This window comes from Dermacentor silvarum, chromosome 6, assembly GCF_013339745.2.
Source record: "Dermacentor silvarum isolate Dsil-2018 chromosome 6, BIME_Dsil_1.4, whole genome shotgun sequence".
Taxonomy (NCBI): domain Eukaryota; kingdom Metazoa; phylum Arthropoda; class Arachnida; order Ixodida; family Ixodidae; genus Dermacentor; species Dermacentor silvarum.
This window is the reverse complement of record NC_051159.1, coordinates 181,423,596-181,444,283: the sequence shown is the minus strand read 5'-3', so window position 1 is coordinate 181,444,283 and position 20,688 is coordinate 181,423,596. Positions and strand designations below refer to the sequence as shown.

The window sequence follows — 20,688 nt, the reverse complement described above, 5'->3', positions numbered from 1 at the left end:
TGACCGAAACCAACGGGGGTCTGTACTGCTCATGTGTGCAAAAAAGCTATTTAATATAGCCGACTAGCGGAACACGACACCCCTAGCGCCGGACAAGAGGCCGCAATCGACTGAACGTTTTTTTTTTTTGTTCTGTTTTTTTTCTTTCCTTTTTTTTGTTAAGCAAACCTTTATATGTGAAGGCGAAATCGTATATGGTTAGGCGAAATCGCCTGTGTAGAGAAAACTATCGTGATCAGCATTGGCTCGAGCGTCGTCGTCTTCCGCAGCTGTCTCGTAGGCGCGAATTGTGATTAGGACTTGATAATTGCTCTCGTGCTCGTGCCACTGCTTCCGCGTTCGTCGTCGTCGTCGTCTTCCACAGCGGGCTGTGTTGCCGCTCATCATTCCAGCGTAGAATTTCACTTCTTCGCTGTCGTCGAAATGGGAAGGCGGCGTTTACGGAGGTATGAGCCATTCATTATCTTACGTGACGGGCAGATTTAATTTGAAGCAATTTAATTTCGAAGAATCGCAAGCGGTAATGGGCGGTCGAATGGTGCTAACTGCGCCACCGAGCAAACTCGAGACATCGAACGCAAGAAGTCAGTGACGTCGTTCTCTCCATCGCAGCCGAACGTGTGTGCAACCTCATAATTGAGAAATACTTTAACGAACCCTTGGGCTTAACCCAGTTAAAAACACAGAGGCCGCGCGTTTCAGCTTCGCTGGTTAACCATCTTCACTGAGTGGAAGGGCCGACGAATGTGTTTCTTTCTTTCGCTCTCTCTTGAAGTAAGTCTTGTCTCGTGCTGGCAGCGTATTTAACCGCGGCACCAAATTATTTCCTTTTCCATGAGATTTTCTCGTGTCCAGTGTGCTACTCGAGATGGCAGTATTACATGCCAGCGAGTGGAAATAATGATACCCACCATTGTCGCAGCTCAGAGCGCCAGTCCTTTGTTATCTGTATTCTCTCCCTTTATCTCTGCTGCTTCGGCTTATAAGCTCTCATTCAGCAGACTACTATTGAGGGCCATCGTATTAGTGCGAAAAAAAGTTCTTCTGGCCAGGAGGCGTGCGTTTTCACCGCCCACGTTTTTTCGTGTTCGTTTCGTGCATTCTAAATTTTGTGCCCACGCGTCGTTAACTTGGGTGTCCTGAAAAATTTAAGAATGCTGGAAAAACTCAAGATCAAGAATGCACTGCTCCGTGAGGCACTTGCTGAATTTGCAGGAACGTTGGTTCTTGTGGTGAGTGTATCCATCTTTGCATGCCTACAGGTGCACCATTCGTGTTTCCTTTCTTCCATTTGGTCGCTTTTGCTATTTATTTTCTTGTGGTGAAGTGGAAATGCGTCATGTAAACCAACCTCTTGTTTTTATGTAGGGCAGGATCGCTGTCGCCGTAGATAATACGATAAAGTAGCACATTTGAGCGACTGTAAGCCTTTTTTTTTTCACTTGATAATTGCAGGCATGAGACGGGTATGCCTCCTGGTAAAATATAAATACTCAGAGAAATCCAGAGCTATGCCATACCGCCCAGTCAATGTTGAAGCACTGTTGAGTTTGTTACGCACTTAACCCCCCTCCCCTCGTTCACCGTGGTTTAACAATTCGCTAAAGCGCCTGCGCAAAAAAAAAAAAAGAAAAAAAAAAACGAAAAAAAAAACGGGTGTTTCGCTGCGCCAAAGTTACCAATCGTCCTGATCACTGTTCTCATTATCGCCACACTGCCGATGAATTTTGTTCGGCATTAGCTAATGCCAAACAAACTTTTCTGAGCAATATTCTTCCATCATTTCTGGTTTCAAACCCACGGAAGTTTTGGTCCGTTGTCACAGGTACTAAAAAGAATGCCCTGCCGTTAGTGCGGTCTGATGTGCCTGTTTTGCCTCACGAGTGCTGTGATATCTTGAATGATACCTCTTGCTCATTTTTTTCAGCAGTCGCTTGCAACAGCTATGCCGCTTTTATCAGATGCAAGCTTTCCGCCTATGGACTCTATATTTTTTGACTGGGTGGGCGTTGGCAAACTCATCAGCAATCTAAAGATTTTCTCGTCCTGCGGCCCTGACTCCATTAACTAAAAAATGCTAAAATGCACTGAATTGTTTTCATCCATTATTTTATCAAAGATTTTTGACCAGTCCTCACAGCTTGCTGCCCTGCCCAAAGACTGGAAGGTGGGGAAGGTGGTTCCGGTTCATAAATCAGGTGACATTCATTCTGCTAATAATTACCGACCAATTACATTAACATGCATTCCAAGCAAAATGTTAGAGCATATAATTTATTCACATCTTATTAGTTTTCTCGAGACCAACTCTTTCTTTCACAACGCACAGCATGGCTTTCGAAAATTCTCCTGTGATACGCAACTGCTTTCTTTTACGAACGACTTGTTTAATAATGTGGACCAGCAATTCAACATCGACTGCGTATTTCTAGATTTCTTGCGAGCTTTCGATTCGGTTTCTCACTATTTACTGATTTTCAAACTTTCCCTTCTTAATATTGACCCCAAGGTATTTGCATGGCTAAAGGATTTCCTGTCTAACAGAACCCAGTTGTCATCGCTAGCGAATTTACATCCAGACCTTCTTCCGTAACATTCGGTGTACCACAAGGATCGGTACTCGGTCCTCTGCTTTTTCTCATCTACATTAATTACCTTCCTGACTGTATCTCTAATTCAACCATTAGGCTGTTCGCGGACGATTCTGTCATCTATCGCAAGACAACTAACCTTAGTGATTCCCGTACGCTATAGGACGACCTGGATAGTGTATCCAACTGGTGCATCAAATGGCGAATGCAGCTTATCACAACTAAATGCAAAAGTATGCGCGTCTCCTTTAACTCTACCCCTTCGGATATATTCCCATACTCTATTAATGGTATGGCCCTGTCGGTTGTTAACTCATATAAATACCTTGGCCTGTATATCACTAACAACCTTTCATGAAACATGCATGTTCAATATGTCACTAACAATGATAACCGAACCTTAGGCTATTTGAGACGAAACTTTGCATTCAGCACCCACCTCACTAAAGCTCACTTTATATAAAACATTCGTCCGCCCGAAATTAGAATATCCTTGTGCCCTATGGGACCCTGCTCATACCAATCTCGCCATTTCCCTTGAAAGCATTCAGAACTGCGCCGCCCGTTTTATTCTCTTAAATTAAAATTATTCAAGTCATTCTAGCGTCATGTTCATATAAAGAACACTAGATGTGCCTGACCTCTCATTACGTCGCAAATATTCTCGTTTCTGCCTTTTTCATAGAATCTATTAACCCTTTTCTTAAAGAAAATCTTTTCACCCCACCCAGTTACATATCATCTCGTATCGACCATCAACACAAAATTGAGTGCCATCTTGTCGAACTAATTTGTACCATTCTTCTTTTTTGCCAAGAACCGCCAATGAATGGAACCTAAAGCCCTGCACGGGCCGATTTTTGCGGCCCGGACCCGGCCCGGGCCCGTTTTTACATTTGGCGGCCCGCCCGAGCCCGATCAAAACCTTTATGGCGAGACCCGGGCCCGGCCCGGGCCCGGAAATAATCTACGTTACCCGCCCGGCCCGGCCCGCCACCCCTTTACCTTAAGCCCGAGCCCGGCCCGAGCCCGGCTCGAAACCGGCCCGAACCCGGCCCGAGACCAAAAAAATACATGTTTTTCAGAGTTGAGAAGCCCGAGAATAACTCGCAGAAAGCCCAAGCCCGGCCTGGGCCCGCGTCAAAAAGCACACGCCGTGCCCGAGCCCGGCCCGAGCCCGTGAAAAAACTGCTCTACCCGGCCCGGCCCACAGGCTGGGCCGGGCCCGGGCTTTCGGGTAAGCCCGAGCCCGTGCAGTGCTCTAATGGAACCACCTTCCCGCCTCCACAGTCTCCATTTGTGACACCACTAACTTCAAGATTGGCGTTCAAAGTGACTTATAGTTTAATTTTTCCGTTCTTGTTCTATACTGCAAATATTGTACATTTTCACCACTCCTTTCTGTTGTGCCTATTAGGGCTTGAAGTTATGCATAATAAATAAATAAATAAATAAATAAATAAATAAATAAATAAATAAATAAATAAATAAATAAATAAATAAATAAATAAATAAATAAATAAATAAATAAATAAATAAATAAATAAATAAATAAATAAATAAATAAATAAATAAATAAATAAATAAATAAATAAATAAATATAACATACCTGGCGTGCCATTAAAATACATATAAACTAAGACAAACGTGTGTATACTTTGTACAATGTTCTGCATGGTTCTGTTTTAGTTGTCTAGCCACTTCGCGTTTGTTGCGTTTGTTGTCACAGAAATTCTGTTGTTCGCGAGCCGCAACAATTCTATCTATAGTATATATTTTTTTCCTGACAGCCAAAATAACAGCACCCACAAGCTTTCTTCTGTTGCGATTTTCATCCTTGACTTGTTGCTTCATTTTCCTCGTTTTACAAAATGCACACGCTACCAATACAGCCAGGCAGAACGAAATACACAAATAATTAAAGTTCCGCTGGAATCGGCTATCATATATTATAGCGATTAGCATTCTTCGGGAACTTCACCCAGCTTGCAATATGTATCTTACCAGAAGGCAACATGAGCCGCTGTGCATGTGCCACTGTGTATGTGCCCGAACAGATAATTTTGGGACTGCGCTTGAGATACTGGTAGGTGTTCAGTCTTGGCCATTCCCCCAGAATGGATGTCCCTAGGAGACACAAAGAGCATGTTATCCTAATAAGTGCCGTGGACGAGTCTTACTCGGTTACAATCTTTTTCAAGCGAAGCTTGTATACGCTAGCCTGCGTAGGCGATGTAACGCTAAAACTCCGGTTTCAGCGGCGGCTCGCTGGCGCCGGAGCGTGAGTCATTAGGCACGGTGCCAGCTGTGTATGCGCGCGCTCATGCCACGTGCGCAGCCAATCAGAGCCGTTTCGCTTCCACCTGGAAGGGAAAGGGTGGGAAAAGGTCTCGGCGGCGCTGCGCCCGCTTCGTTTCCGTTCAGTTGAGTCTGGCGCTGAGCCGTGCTCCCTCATGGGCTGCAGAAGATAGCGGCAACCTTTCCTTTTCCTTACGAACCACTTACTACTACTACTCAGTTTAGTCTCGGAAAACCGATGGGACGGCCGCGCATTGTGCGTACCCCCGAACAACAGGCAGCTCTCGCCGAGTGCCGGCGGGAGATCACCCGTAAAGGGGCGCGTCGTCGACGGGCCGATCCTATGGTGCGAGCCGCTGAAGCTGCGGCACTCCGCCAACGCCGAGCCGATCACCTGACCTTGCCTTGGCCACGGTCAAGTTACTCACAAGAAACATAACCGTCAATACGAGGTGCACCCAGGGCAAGCTTCGCTTCCCCCCTTTTGCGGTAGGGGAAGGGCCGACGATTTTTTTAGAGAAGTGCCAATGACGGCACTGTCTCGTTTACTTGTTTGGGCGCTCTTTATAAGTGCCAGTAACAGGCCGGCCTGGCCCAATTCCTTTTTACGCTGTGGCGAGTTCCCTCTCTGGCCCTCAAGGAGCCTACAGACTCCATTAATCTACGGTCGTCCTGTAGAGGTTTTAAGTAAGGCGCCTGACAGTCGCAAGCGCGGCTTTGATTTGATTGAGTCATCAAGTTCAAAAGCTGGTTTTCTTGTGCACAAAATCATGACAATGATGAGAGTGTTTTCTGCGCGATAGACACATTTAGTGAATGCGCGCGAGAGAGAGAGAAAAAAAAACATGCTTTAATGATATCCAGGAGATGGTAGCCTGGCTGTTCGCCTGATGGAGTACTGCAAGTACGACCAAATGGACCTAGTAAATGTGGTGTCGCCGACTACTACGGTATAGTATTTATACAGCGTGGCAGTGAATGAAGTTAGATGGACTGAACGTTCCGCCAGCACCTCCTTGATTTAAGTTCGTGTATTTTCGGACACAAGTTGTGAATGAACTGCCCCCATGTCATATATATTTCGAATCTGCAAAAAGAAAAAAGAAAGATTGCTATTCAGATGTGCAATAAAAATAAATGTGATTTCCTGAACGCATTTCTGGAGTTTTTCGCCGGCCGGTTATATTTATTAAAGCGATAACGCCCCGTCCGTAACCTCCGCGTCGAGCACGGCCGCTTGAAGAGTAGCCGCCGCAACGACGTTGCAGCAAGAACACTAGCTAGGGATTGTCGGGGTTGTTGCGGAGTTTTGAACGAAGGGGCTGTGTTTACAACAAGATATACAATGACGTGGTATGATTGGTTGGCAGCGAGATTCCCACTTTGTATTTGTGCTGATGTGCCCTTCCTGGTTTATGGAGGGCATGGAGATTTGGCAGGGGAATACAATATTCATCATTATATTCATCATAACATAAAAAAAAACATATCACAGATTACACACTTAATCATATGAAAGATGGCTAATGGTATTAACGTCGCCGATCATCCCCAAAAGATGGATGCGCCATTAATTTTCTTAGTGACGCAAGTTAAAACAAAACTGACTTTCGCCTTGCCGGTAAAGCGTGTCATTCAAGCGGGGTGAAAGTTGGAACATTCTTCCTTTCTGCGCTCCGCATTTGACCTTTTGGAAATGTGTGCTCAAAGGTCTCATTCTTACGTTTGCTGTGAACAAAAACCAAATAGATATGAAAGAGAAATGTTAGGCAATATAGATTTGTAGGCTACACATTTCAATTCGAAAGCAGGTCATTCGGACGCTGAACGAGAGCCAGGTACGCCAGAAAATACTTGGCGATTTACAGGCTTTCTCCTATAGACTTTGTACTTTTGCATACAGATTTAGCGTGCTTTGATCACTTATATTTTCAGGAATGCGTTTTGGGGATTTACGTCTAGTGTATAATGCAAATTGTAAAAGGAGTGTGACTGAACAGGCTGCGGTATGTTGAAGGCGCTAGGGACGCCGTGAGAATTCCGCTAGCAAACGAGGCTTCGGAGGCAGGCATGAGGCTGACAAACCACGATCGTGTGTTATTCAAGCTCTTGTAGCACTGAAGTTCGTACTCTCTGAGTGGTGCAGTGCTCTAATGCAAACGTGATCTAAACTAGGCGACGTTTCACCGACCTTAATATGAAGGTTTATCTCAAGGACAACTCCCATTTTCACATTCAAATGCATGTGAAAATTAGAAGCGTTCTCTTTGGGCCACCGCAGCACCGATTTATAAGAACTTTGTCGCCGCATATAAGAGAAAGAGCAAATTCTACTGACGACAGCGCACCTAATACTGATTAAGAGCTTTAGAGCTTTTACGACATTTGCCGAAAGTCGGTATAATATAAGAACTAACCCGAATTGCTAATTTTACAACATTATAACTTCACCCGAGAAAATACATATTGTAATTTCTTAAACCGTTCTCTCTGAATCCCAAGCAAGCAAATATTATACATTAGTTTATATAATATTTTATATCGTCAGAATGTTCGCGAGAGTTCTGCAGAAGTCCTATTTATAAATTAATGTTGTATTAAGGCGCTGTACATCAGATCACTTAACACCGCTTTCCACATATTGATTAAGTATACAGTATTTGGCTGTTCCTATCACAGCATTAGAGTTACAAACAAGGCGCTTCATTTATTTCCTGAATTTTTACATTCTTTATTAAAATATTGTTCAATATTGTTCACGCCATTCAATAGCGAGGCTCACAGACAAAGCTAATTCCCCAAAAAACAAGAAATTGACTAGCCATCCCGTTTCTGCGAAAGTGGAAGTCCAGCGATGCTGTGGAAAACCACCACTGCAACTGCTGAGGGGTGTATGCGATGCTTTATGGCTTTAGAGTACTGGCAGTAATGCTGTTTTAGAGTAATGGTAGAAGTGATAATTTTGACAGCACGCCGCCGCCCATAGCGCTGCTGCAACAACATTGAAATCAGTTGCTGGGCTGGTTATTTTATATACAGAAGGATAGGGACGTCACTTTAACGTATGCCGTGAGCGTTACGTGCTTCGCATTGCTATCAAGAGCGCCTTATTATCAGTTATGTGGTTCCGATGCTTGTTTTGAGCTTGTTGTTTATTGAAAGGTATGCTTTTCTGTATGTTGAATGCGTGATTCCAACGTATGTACGCACTGTGCGCTTCACTTTGCTGAGTGCTTGTAGCCTCTGCCTTACGGGCGCCATTGCTCTGCCCCGCACGGCCGCCAGCCCACCATTGCTTTCTGTAAACGTTACACAATGATGAAATCCTTGGATTCTAGCAATAGGCAGCTTCGCTGTAAAACGAAAAAAAAAAACAAAAACAAAAACGTCCGCGTTGTAGTACGTGGCGAACGTCATGACGTCCAAGATAGCTCTACTGCTAGATTGCGAACGGCCTTAATTGGCCGACGCTGACTACGGATTTTGCTAACCGATACATATCGGTTAGCACAGTCCGTAGCAATATCTAACGCTTCTGTCATTGTTCTGTAAGGTCATTGTTCGCAGGGCACTTGATCCATATCTATACACACGTGCGTAATAAGGTGATGTGCATAGATGGTTGTGAAAGAGCAGATTGGAAAACGGATGACCGATAAGTATGAGGGACAAAGGAAAAACAATCCAGCAATAAATCGTAAAAAAACAACTGTCAGACCTTCCACTGGGGTGGAGATGGAAAACCCGCGAAGCTGTACTATGGTGGGAATTATGTATTAATGCGAAAGCCTTTAATGGCTTATACTCGCGGCGTCCGACCGTCCGTCCGTCCGTGCCCTGGAACGGTGCCAGCTGTGGCCTCTCCCCCTCACACTCTCTCAGCAATCACGTGATGGCACAGCAGCGCATAGCAACAGTTGCACCGCCACAGCTGTGGCCTCTCCCCCTTACACTCTCTCAGCAATCACGTGATGGCACAGCGGCGCATAGCAACAGTTGCACCGCCACAGCTGTGGCCTCTCCCCCTTACACTCTCTCAGCAATCACGTGATGGCACAGCGGCGCATAGCAACAGTTGCACCGCCACAGCTGTGGCCTCTTCCCCTTACACTCTCTCAGCAATCACGTGATGGCACAGCGGCGCATAGCAACAGTTGCACCGCCACAGCTGTGGCCTCTCCCCCTTACACTCTCTCAGCAATCACGTGATGGCACAGCGGCGCATAGCAACAGTTGCACCGCCACAGCTGTGGCCTCTCCCCCTTACACTCTCTCAGCAATCACGTGATGGCACAGCGGCGCATAGAAACAGTTGCACCGCCACAGCTGTGGCCTCTCCCCCTTACACTCTCTCAGCAATCACGTGATGGCACAGCGGCGCATAGCAACAGTTGCACCGCCACAGCTGTGGCCTCTCCCCCTTACACTCTCTCAGCAATCACGTGATGGCACAGCGGCGCATAGCAACAGTTGCACCGCCACAGCTGTGGCCTCTCCCCCTTACACTCTCTCAGCAATCACGTGATGGCACAGCAGCCCATAGCAGCACTTGCGCCGCCACAGCTGTGGCCTCTCCCCCTTACACTCTCTCAGCAATCACGTGATGGCACAGCAGCGCATAGCAACAGTTGCACCGCCACAGCTGTGGCCTCTCCCCCTTACACTCTCTCAGCAATCACGTGATGGCACAGCGGCGGCGTCCGACCGTCCGTCCGCCCGTCCGTCCGTCCAGTGATCACAAGGCAGCTATCGTAGACGTCGACCCAGCCAAGAATAAGGAATTCATGGGGCATTAAAGCAAAGACAAAGAATTCATGAATAAACAGATCATCGTTTACTTCAAACCACACTTTGTCAATCTTTGTAAAAAAAATTTAAGGACAATTTGTAAATTCCAAAGTGTGTTCGGCGAATGCCTGTGCCCATTACACTGGGAGTGTTATGCCCAAAAAAAAGAACAAAAGAAAAACGTGGCATAGTCAGTCGAATGTCCACAGGCTTTCGCCGAAACCACTTTGGAATTTACAAGTGTCCTTCAATTTTTTTTTCAAATTATGACTATTAAGATGTGATAGTGTAATTGGTTATTTTAACCATTAAAGAATGAGAAATATATATGATCCGGTGGTTTTCATTTATTTAGTGACCACAGGGACCATGGCCTTATGGTCGCTACGGCACACCGCCATAGGGTGTACGGCAAAGGGTGACACGTTCTTCATAAACACGTCACCAACGCCGCGCGCGCTCGGTGCGAACGCGGGCACCCGCCGTGGTTACTCAGTGGCTATGGTGTGGGGCTGCTGAGCACGAGGTCGCGGGATCGAATCCCACGGGGCCACGGCGGCCGCATTTCGATGGGGGCGAAATGCGAAAAAACTTGTGTACTTAGATTTATGTGCACGTTAAGAACCCCAGGTGGTACAAATTTCCGGAGTCCCCCACTACGGCGTGCCTCGTAATCAGATCGTGGTTTTGGCATTCTCTTCTTTTTTTATTCTCTTCCTTATTTTATTTTTTTTAATGCCGCTCTGTGATCTTTTTCGGTCTCGGGCCGGGTTCGGGCCAGTTTCGAGCCGGGCTCGGGCCACCCCTTGGCAAAGGGGTGGCGGGCCGGACCGGGTGGGTAACGTAGATAATTTTAGGGCCCGGTCCGGGCCCGGGTCTCGCCATAAATCTTTTGGTCGGGCTCGGGCGGGCAGCCCAACGTAAAAAATGTCACAGTTTCGCCCTAAGGGCGAAGCAATGAATGCGATAGCAACACAGCAATGTCATACGAAGTAAGGTGAGCGGCTTTGGTAGCAATATGAATTGTAGTAAACATGAGCTGATTAAGTAAGCAGGTGTGCTGCGGCGTAAGTAGACCGACATGAAGAGAGACTCGATGACCACGAGAAGGCGCGTGTGAAACGGTGGTGTTGATGAGAAGCGCTTCCCGTGGGCAGCGCGTGCGAAGGGACACACCTGTAGCGCTGCACTGCCGATCAGGGCAGCATTGCATGTGTAGCGTGCGTTGGAAAATGTGGCCCGACTATTACTAACTGAATGAACAAGCGTGGTGTGAGCGCGCACAAACAAACATGAATAGATCACACTGAATGACTGCAGACAACGACTGTCAAAACGCTGGCCAACTAAAAATGGTGGCTCTCTGTCAGACGTTTTGTCGCATTGTAAGGCACGTTCAGTTGCCTTCAAAGCGCTTTTGTCCCGTGTTCTTGGCTTGTTATGATACTTTTCTGCCACTATTCTAGGCAAATATACATAACACTTGGCTTTCTGACAATTGCACAAACTGCGGTTACTGCTAAAAGCGCCTTTTGTTTTTTCGAAAGTGTGGGTGATCGTTATGTCGAACAAGTAGGTTGGTGTCGACAGGGACGTGCAGCTCACGCGTCGTCTCCAGCGTGCAGTCCCTGTAATTTACTTCCTGCACGCACCTGCAGTGCGGTACGAGCGTAGTACTGCGCTGGTACCATTCATGTTCCAGCCGACAAATAAGACACCGCTGCACATATTTTTAATAACTGCTCCGCGTCCATCGGCTGCCGTCGCCACAGCTTTAACAGACAATCGCCATTCTCAGGCTCAAGTGGGCTATTTGTTTGAAAAAAAAAGAACGTCTGCTGTTATTGCATGAATGCATTTATTTTTAAGTTTACGCAAATTATTATGCATACGTATCGTATATTTAAAGAAAGTCGCTGTTTCGCCCGAAAGGCGAAGCATCGATTGCGGTAGGAAATTAATAGACAGCTATGCAAAGTAAGGATAGTAGTTTTATCGGTCGTAACACTTGCAAACATTCGCTCACTAACTAAATGAAAAAGCATGGTGTCAGCGCGCACAGGCAAACATGAACACATCACTCTCGTTGAGCGTGGAGACTCGCTGTCAAAACGCTGGTGTGAAGAAGTGCGGCAGCAGAAGCGAGCAAAGGGACCTCCGTGCTGTCTATCATGCGGGAGTGAAACACCGCCCCCCTACCCCCCCCCCCCCCCCTGGAACCTAGACGGCACGTTTCCTTCCCGCTTTCCTCCCTTGCGCGCGCGAGATTGAGCCGCGATCGTCGGCTCCTCTTGTATACTTTCACTCGCACATACAGCATAAGGCGCGCGGTGACGCTGTTATCGCCCTTGGACTTTATACGGAACATCACGGCGACGCCAACGACAAAAAGCACCTGGAGTGTCCGTATAATTGCTATCGCAATGAAACAAGCTCATTGAAGCCATATGTTTCTCGCATTTCTGAGGATGTTGTGTGGGTAGCCAATCGGATCGGTCGCCCGTGTGACATCACTCAACGATACTACGTAGCGTGGGAACAGACAGCTGAAAAAGCAGGGGAGCGGTGCCGCTGAGATCGGTAGAGATTCAGATTTTTAAAACCTTAGAATAAATTACACGCTTTACGCAGAGCGCTTAAGTCTGTCTCTTAATGATCAAAAGACCTACCCTATCAACTCAGTATATTTGCACACAACCTTCACAATCGTTTCAGGGTCCCTTTAAACTAGAAATGAGGCAAGGCTAAACACGTTATCAAAAGTGAATGCGAAAACAACTGATGCTCATATTGCTGGTAAATATCTTTCTTGTGCGCAACTCTGTACTAAAATGTACTTTTGAGGAAGCGATTGTGTCTGCATTTCAGTCTTGCATATGAGTTTTCTGCAAGTTGTGCAGCCCTATAATAAAAGTACGTGCACTGGAATGTATTCCCACAGTCCTGCTAGATATCATATGCTTTTATAATTTAAATGAAATAAAACTACTCTTTATGCAAACTTCTGTAGAGGACATTACACAATAAAATGGCATCAGCTAACAAAACAGCGTTCAATTGTTTCAAACATCTTACAAATATGGCAGGCATTAGATTAAGTATATCCTTTCCTACAAGGCTATCGCGGAAGCCTCGTAGCTGCTGTGGGCAGAATTTTAAATGTTATAGCAATTGAAAATCATCGGGAGTCCGTGGATCTCTTTTTGTTTTTGCGCCGATGGGTGAATGCCATAACGTTGGGGAACATGTGATTTTTGTGGCGTTATATTCATTACCTTTAATTTTTTACGGTTGTAAGTTAATTCTCCCCTGAATTCTCAATAACTGGATGAAGAGTCTTGTCAAGCTACAAACCACAATCGTAACTTTGATTGAGGTTTGGTTATCGAAATGCTTCGAATGCGACGGAAGTGACGATGCCTTGTATGCCCGTGAAAGTTTTCTGTACGAGCTATCGCTGTAAGACACATCAAATATCTGCTTGCTGAAAGTGTATGTAAGTGAAAGTGAAACTCAAAGTTCTGAGGAAATATTTATTCTTATCCTCATTCCAAACTAGCGAACAACGAATCTTCTGCTTTCTTCTGCAGCTGATGGGCAACGGCGTGCTCGCGTCGCTGACCTTCGACAAGGCAGGAGTCGCAAGTTACGGTGCTGCCTGCTGGGGTTGGGGCCTGGCTCTCACGCTCAGTGTCCTCGTCGCCGGAGGAGTGTCAGGTACTGTCACTTTATATGCTTGCACGGCAAAGCGTGACATGGTTGCTAGAAAACTTTACCCTTTGTATTAAGGCTCGTGCTCATCTGAGTTTCCGGATCACTGTTTGCGTTGGCTGTCTTTATTTTACATGTTTTGTCATACAGGGATCGAATTGTGAATAACAATGGTCATTCCAACCGAAAAAGCCTAGGTATTTGGTCAGAAAGAAAACAGTCGGCGTTAAGAACGACAGAGCAGGACGGAAAACACCCGGTTGGCCTGATGTGCAGTTTTCTAGCAGCGGAAATGTGAACACACAAGGACACAGGACAGACGCTGTATTACCAACCACATTTTATATAAAAGAAAGTTTTGGCTGAAGGGTTAGGAATTGACAGCGATAGGGATAGCAAGGTTTAGCGTTGCGCTCTCGCTCCTTGGAAGGTCAGTCATACGGGCACCTGCGATTGCGGTCGTAGCCGATAAGGATCAATCGTGATGAAAGGTGCCCCGTGTGACCGGGGTATGAAAGCTCCTTGGTTCTAAAGATACGTGGGGACGACGTAATGGCGGGACGCCGCATGTTAGGCAGGTGCTCTGGCGAAGAAGAAACTGATCCTTGGCAGCTATCAGGTGTCTCACAACACTGGCGTTATGAGATGCGCCATCAGTGACGTCGTTTATACACCGGTCACATGTACCCACTTCCCTGCATCTCGGAAGGTGTGGACCTGCTTAAAGAACTGCTGCACCCATCATTACGTACGATCTGAACGGTGCAGTTACCTACCGCAAGAAAAATTCGTTATTCTTAGTTCCGGCCGATAAAGAGGGTGGTTTCACTGTGCTTGCAAAAAGGCGCGTACAGCGCTAAGGCATTGAAGTCATAAACTCTACGCTTGTGAAGCGGGATGACGTGTGCCTCGAAAAAAAAAATAAAGAGGCGCGTAGACTGTGCAATAGCTTTAATCTAGAAGCCCTTTGTCGGTAAATAGACCAGACTAAGAGACTGTGTTTGCAAATGTTGTTTCCTGCGAAAAGAAACCAAGAAGAGTGTCCGTTCTGTGTTATATCAGAAAAGGAATGCTGGCAGAAATCGGTCGCTTGCTTTTTATAGACAAAGCTCAAGATTCTAGCTCTCGACGATCCTTTTAGGATCAGCAGTTCTCACGAAATGATAGAATTTTTTAAAAGACAACACTCACGTGAGCTAATCTGCCTTCTCTGTAGACATTAAGCATTTATTTTACTCTTTACCACAGAAGAGCTACTTCAATGCGTGGAAGACGCCATTGACAATCACGGCATAGTGGGCTTCCAGAATGAAGTCGGTCTAACCGCTGACTAGTTTTTATAACTTCTAAAGTTTTATTTATCTTCGATGGTCGCCGCTTAGGGTGACTCAACGTTTTTACAGTGAGAAGGCGTATGTATTGGTTCCTGCCTCGCACCTCGCTTAAGCGACCTCGTTGTTACTCATTACGATAGGATTATGCGCACTCGCTTGGAAGGATCAGTGGTCGCGAAAGTTTTTAGGTATGTAGATGATCATTTGGTCTTTTTACAATGTGACAATGAATGCCCGGCTTCTGCCACGTCTGCGGTTTGCTCGGTTTTCCGCGAGGGCCTCCAACCTCCTATCTTGACGTGTGAAGAGCCTATTAACAGATCAATTAGCTTTTTAGATCTCGCGCTTCGTTTCATAAACAGTCATGTGTGTTGATGCTACGAGCCCCGAGGAAAGAAGGCCATTCTACCATTCTCATCAGCGTATTCCAATTCAGTTATTGGAGGCATCATTAACCTTTGTCTATTAAACAATCTGGGGACACTTTTTATGAGTTTGAATGCGAAAGAATGAATGTCCAGTTGAACGCCGCTGAGCGGTCCTTCGAGTTACGAACTCCTCGCGGGCAAGCGAGTGCGTTGAGACACTTGGACAACGACTCCTAGATAGCACAAGACCGGTGCACTTCGATCCATGACGTCATGCTACCACGCCCGACTGCCATAGAATGTAATGGGGACGATCCCGAGTACGCCGCTGTGATTTTGACGTCACCGCTTTCGTCATGCCGGGCTTGGCAATATAAATTTCGGTCCAAGTAGCATGGTGCCATAAAGCAGAGTGCCTGCTATCTACGAGGGGCTGGTAGCCCAGCGGGCTAGACACTCGGCTTCTGAGCGTGGGGTTGTAGGTTCGAAACGCACTACCGCCATCGTTTTTTCTTTCGAATTTATTCTGTTTTTCTACATTATTTCGTTATAGAGATTACCGAGGCAAAGTTAGAACACAGGCGAGAGCTTGCGCAGACAAGGAATGGATAGCACAGGCTTGCGAGGGTGACGTGGCGTCGCCATGATTCCCTCTCCCCTAAGGCAATAGCTGGCACGCAATTAAGCGCGCCAGCAGATGTTTGCTTTCGCCCGCTCTGCTCTGTTGAGGCGAGCACGTGACGTGGTGTCGCAGCCAATGGAAATTTAGGTGCCGTTTCGCTGGTATACAGAAGCCGCCTTTTTCGCTCAGTGGGCCATTTGATGCTTTCGCATCAAAACACTTTTCTTAAATCCCGCCAACACCTTGGGCACAGAAGCTTCAAAAACCAAGTTTAACCAGCTCAGCTGGCTACACGTTGCAACTGCTGACGGCTGTGACTGGCCGCATGTTAAGAAAACGCGATGATTGTCGGAACTTCGCTATCAAACCGAGCAGAGGCAAAAAGTGATCATGCCGTATTTGCAGCAAGCTAGCATAATCTGAAGAAAATTGAGAAATGTGTTGGCGTTGACGTCGTTTAATCCACCCCTTTGAAACTGTCTGGTTTGTGCGCAAAAGTAACAATACTACATGGTTGCGTCATGATTGCAATAAAAAAAGCGGGACGATGCCTCAATGATCGCTCACGGGAGCATTCTAACAATGTTGGCAATATGGCAAAGATCAGTCATCTAGCCGCATACTCCATGTGGTGTAGCTGTAAACCGTTGTTTGATAAATCGAAAGTCATTTCCGGAAACACGGATCAAGTGACTAGGGAGATTGTCGAGGCGTTTGAAATTATTAGAAGCAATAATTCTGTAAGCTGCCCATCTGTTTCACTGTACCTGCAGTTGTTGTTTAGTGGCTATGGTGTTGCACTGCTAAGCACGAGGTCGCGGGATCGAGTCCCGGCCACGGCGTCCGCATTTCGAAGGGGGCGAAATGCGAAACCACCTCTGTACTTAAATTTAGGTGCACATTAAATAACCCCAGCTGTTTCAAATTATTGCGGAGTCTCCACCACGGTGTGCCTCATAATCAGATGGTGGTTTTGCAAGTAAAACCCCATACTTTTTACAGCGTAAGCTGTTATGGGCTCATTCCAGTACCCGTTTCGGGTCGCCGCCGCCGGCGGCTCCCGCCGCGTAACCGCTGTCGCTGGAAACGTGAAAAAAGTACCCGATTCCCGCCGGGATTGAACCCGCGCCCGCTGCGTGGGAGCCGGATACTCTACCACTGAGCCACGCAAGCGCTTGCTATCGGACCGCGGAAAATAGCCTTAATGCAAGCACGCAGAGGGAGACGACTCGAGCCTCCGCCAGTATGGTGGCGCCATCGAGGTAAGATGCCTGCAAACGCAGCGTCCGCAGGTGCAGACGACAATATGCGTTTCAGACGAGGCACGCAATCAACGTGCTCCCGAGCTGCCGAGCCTCCACCAGTGTGGTGGCGCCATCTAGTTAAGGTGCCTGCAAACGCGGCGCGCCCGACATGTAAGTTGCAGTTGTAAGGCTTCATCGGACTCAGCAGACTGCTGTGCAGTAAGCATTACAAACCTCAGCTCGCCGTCGACGCCGGGCGGACAGTTCAGATCGTTCGCGTCCAAACAAGGCGAACAGACTGCTGCGAAAACTCTGTTGTGCGTGGTGCCCAAATTGGAGCTACTCTTGAGCCGCTCCACCAGCTTACGCTGCTGTGACTGTGCTGCGTATGTCGCGCATGCCTGTGAATTTTTTCCTGTTTCACTGTCGAAAAAAGAAATCCTGTTCTTATCGCGGTAGCGGCCGGGCAGCTCCGGCGGCCGCGCGCGCTCGCCCGGACCGCTGTATCTTGAAAGCTACCTGCGTTTGTTCCACGGTGTAAGACTGTGTTTTGGTCGCAGTCCACCGCGCGCTGTGTTTTCGCGGCTTAGTTCGCGTTGATGCAAGACGCAGCGATGCAGACGTTGAGGCAGCGAACAATTAGCTCGCTGCTGGGCCGCGTTTGCTCACTCCAGCGTTTTGACAGCGAGTTTCCGCGGTCATCGAGTGAGATTTGTTCATGTTTGTCTGTGCGCGCGTGACACCATGCTTGTTCATTTAGTTAGTATGCCTATGTTTACAAATTTATACGGCCGATAAAACAACGATCCTTACTTGGTATCATCATCATCAGCCTATATTTATGTCCACTGTAGGACGAACGATTCTCCCTGTGATCTCCAATTACCCCTGTCTTGCGCTAGCTGATTTCAGCTTGCACCTGCAAATTTTCTAACTTCATCACCCCACCTAGTTTTCAGCCGTCCTCGACTGCGCTTCCCTTCTCTTGGTATCCATTCGGTAACTCTAATGGTCCACCGGTTATCCATCCCACGTATTACATGGCCTGCCAAGCTCCATTTTTTTTCGTTTAATGTCAACTAGAATATCGGTTATCCCCGTTTGTTCTTTGATCCACACATCTCATGACAACAGCGACTTCATAAATAACAGTTTCACCAATCCTTAAACATGTCGGACAGTTTTTGGGAAAGGCAGCAGCGACAAAAATCGGTCATCGCTTCCGTAGCAAGGACCGTGAGCTCTTAGCTGCAGCGTGAAAAAATTCACCGACGATTACGATACTTCCTAGTGCGAAATTTGAGTGCAGCTCTATACGTGCTTTTATTTCGCGATATATTTTCTGGAGCGGTCAATACAGAGTGTTTCAGTTAACTTGGGCCAAACTTTAAACATGTTCACGCGAATTAAGCTGCCCACTACAGGCACCGATCGTCAGAAGTCAGCTGCCAACTACAGGTACAAGATGGCCAGAGAGAAGAGGACGAAGGGCGCAGGTGTGCGTGCGTTCTCTTGAGTGTCGGCCATCATTAAAGAAGGTTGTTCTCTTTCGGCGAGCCCCGTTTAATTATCTTCGTGACATTTTACTGGTGGAGGTGCCGGGGTATATGATACCATTGCCGGAGACGCAGCGTACCCCTGACTCATCCCCAGTGAGTAGTCCGGGAGAGATTACTCTTGTGCATGCACGCACCAGCCGCCGTCTTCAAGGGCTCCAACCTGAGCCCGGTCTGTTGCCCGATCGTACCCGGACGATAAACCTGAGCCCACAGTCTCCTGCTGCGGCTGTTCTGCCGGCGCAGTTCATCTTCAACCAGCCACAGACGCCGATTGCATTCCACGGAGATGCTACTGAAGACGTGGAAGATTGGCTATACCATTATGAGCGGGTCGCCGAATGCAACGGATGGAGCGAAGAGCGAAAGTTGCGCAACGTGTACTTCGCTCTCCAAGACTCCGCGAGGACGTGGTTCCATAACCATGAAGCGACATTGACTTCGTGGCTCGAATTTCGACAGCAGCTGGTCGCCACATATTCCAACATGGACAGGAAGGAGCGAGCGGAGCTGGAAATACAGGCAAGATTCCAAGCCCCGAACGAGAGCATGACCGCGTATACTCAAGACATGGCTTGGCTCTTCAGACGTGCGGATGCTTCAATGGCCGAAGACAAGAAGGTCCGACATTTGATGCGTGGTGTGAAGCAAGAGATCTTTGCTGGACTTATTCGGAATCCACCCAAAACACTTGCGGACTTCCTTGCTGAAGCGATAGCAATGGAAAGGGCCCTTCGACTGCGTACCAGACAATACAACCGTAACGTGATGGAACTTTCGCACAGCCCCTTCAGCATGACTTCGGAAAACCACCTCCACGACCTACGCGCATTGATCAGGGCTGTGGTAAGAGAAGAGCTCCACAAAATGCAGGTAACCGACGCGCCGACAGCCCAAATTTCTGTGGCGGAGATAGTGCGCGACGAGATTAGGCAAGTCGTCCAAGCTTCTGAACGCTACGAGATACCACAACAACGGGATACCAGTCTGAATGACTTATGCGGACGCCGTACGACGACCGTCGCTGTACGACCCCTCAAACGTCATGCGCCCCTCTGAACAAACAGAATTAGTGTTCAGGCGTCGCAGTCCACCGTTTATCGAGGAATCGAGGCCCAGGAAAAGCGACGTCTGGCGGGCTCCTGACCTCAGGTCCCTATGTTATTGCGGAGAGGCTGGCCACGTCTACAGTATGTGCCCCTATCGACGCGTGGGCCTCCACGGGTTCCCTCCAGGTGCACCTCGCCCATGACCTGGTCAGCGCCCGATGGAGATAGAGAACTTCATCGCCAGTCGTGACAGTTCATTCGAGCAGCGAAGGCACGAACCCCGTTCTGCATCGCCTGCTCGATACCGATCGCCAAGTCCCCTGTTTCATCGATATGCTCGTAGACGTCGTTCACCCAGCCCTGCAAACCCGGAAAACTGAGTCCAGCGATCTCCGGAGGTGAGGCCACTGACACCGAGCGCATCTAATATCCTCCATCACGACGACAACGACGACAACGCACCGACGTTCAGTCACATTCCGGTGCCCAAAGGCAAGTGGTCACTTCGGACATACTGGTTACCATAGACGACGAAGAAGTCACGGCATTAATTGACACTGGCGCGGACAGCTCGATTATGAGCAGAGAGCTTGCGTCAAAGCTAAAGAAAGTTTTTACACAGTGGACTGGGTCGCAGGTCCGTACTGCTGGAGGACATTTACTAATTCCCGTGGGCAGATGCACCGCTCGGGTAAATATTCGTGTATTTACGTACGTCGGGGACTTCATTATTCTGCCCAGCTGCTCGAGGGACTTGATACTCGGCATGGACTTTCTACAGGTGAATGGAGCCATAATTAACCTGGAAAAATCAAGCGTGACATTCTCTACAGCAAAAGCCATAGCCAGTGACGCTGGCGACGAGAATCACACCGAAAACGCCTTGCGCATCGTCGAAGACAGCATAACGGTACCGCCAAGAAGCAGCCTGCTGACCCTGGTAACGTGCGACGCTTTCGACGGCTCTGAAGGCATCGCCGAGGCAAACATTCCGTTAATGCTTGAGCGGCACATCTGCATTGCACGGGGCCTCGTTCAGCTTCAGCACAGACGCTCATTAGTCCTGCTGACAAACTTCAGCAACCAATATCAGCACTTACCGCAAGGCACAGATGTCGCCTTCCTC

The 20,688-nt window shown here is 47.7% G+C and overlaps 1 protein-coding gene across 1 annotated transcript in view; it reads left to right on the top strand.

Annotated features, from left to right (window-relative positions):
- Positions 1 to 1,015: 1,015 nt before the first annotated feature.
- The window catches only part of LOC119457092 (aquaporin-7), a 33,196-nt gene continuing 13,523 nt past the window's right edge, over positions 1,016 to 20,688 (top strand). The window contains exons 1-2 of the mRNA XM_037718918.2: positions 1,016 to 1,232; positions 13,269 to 13,395. Coding sequence (XP_037574846.1) covers positions 1,155 to 1,232; positions 13,269 to 13,395 — 205 coding nt within the window. The 5' untranslated portion in view covers positions 1,016 to 1,154. The remainder of the gene's footprint in view (positions 1,233 to 13,268; positions 13,396 to 20,688) is intronic.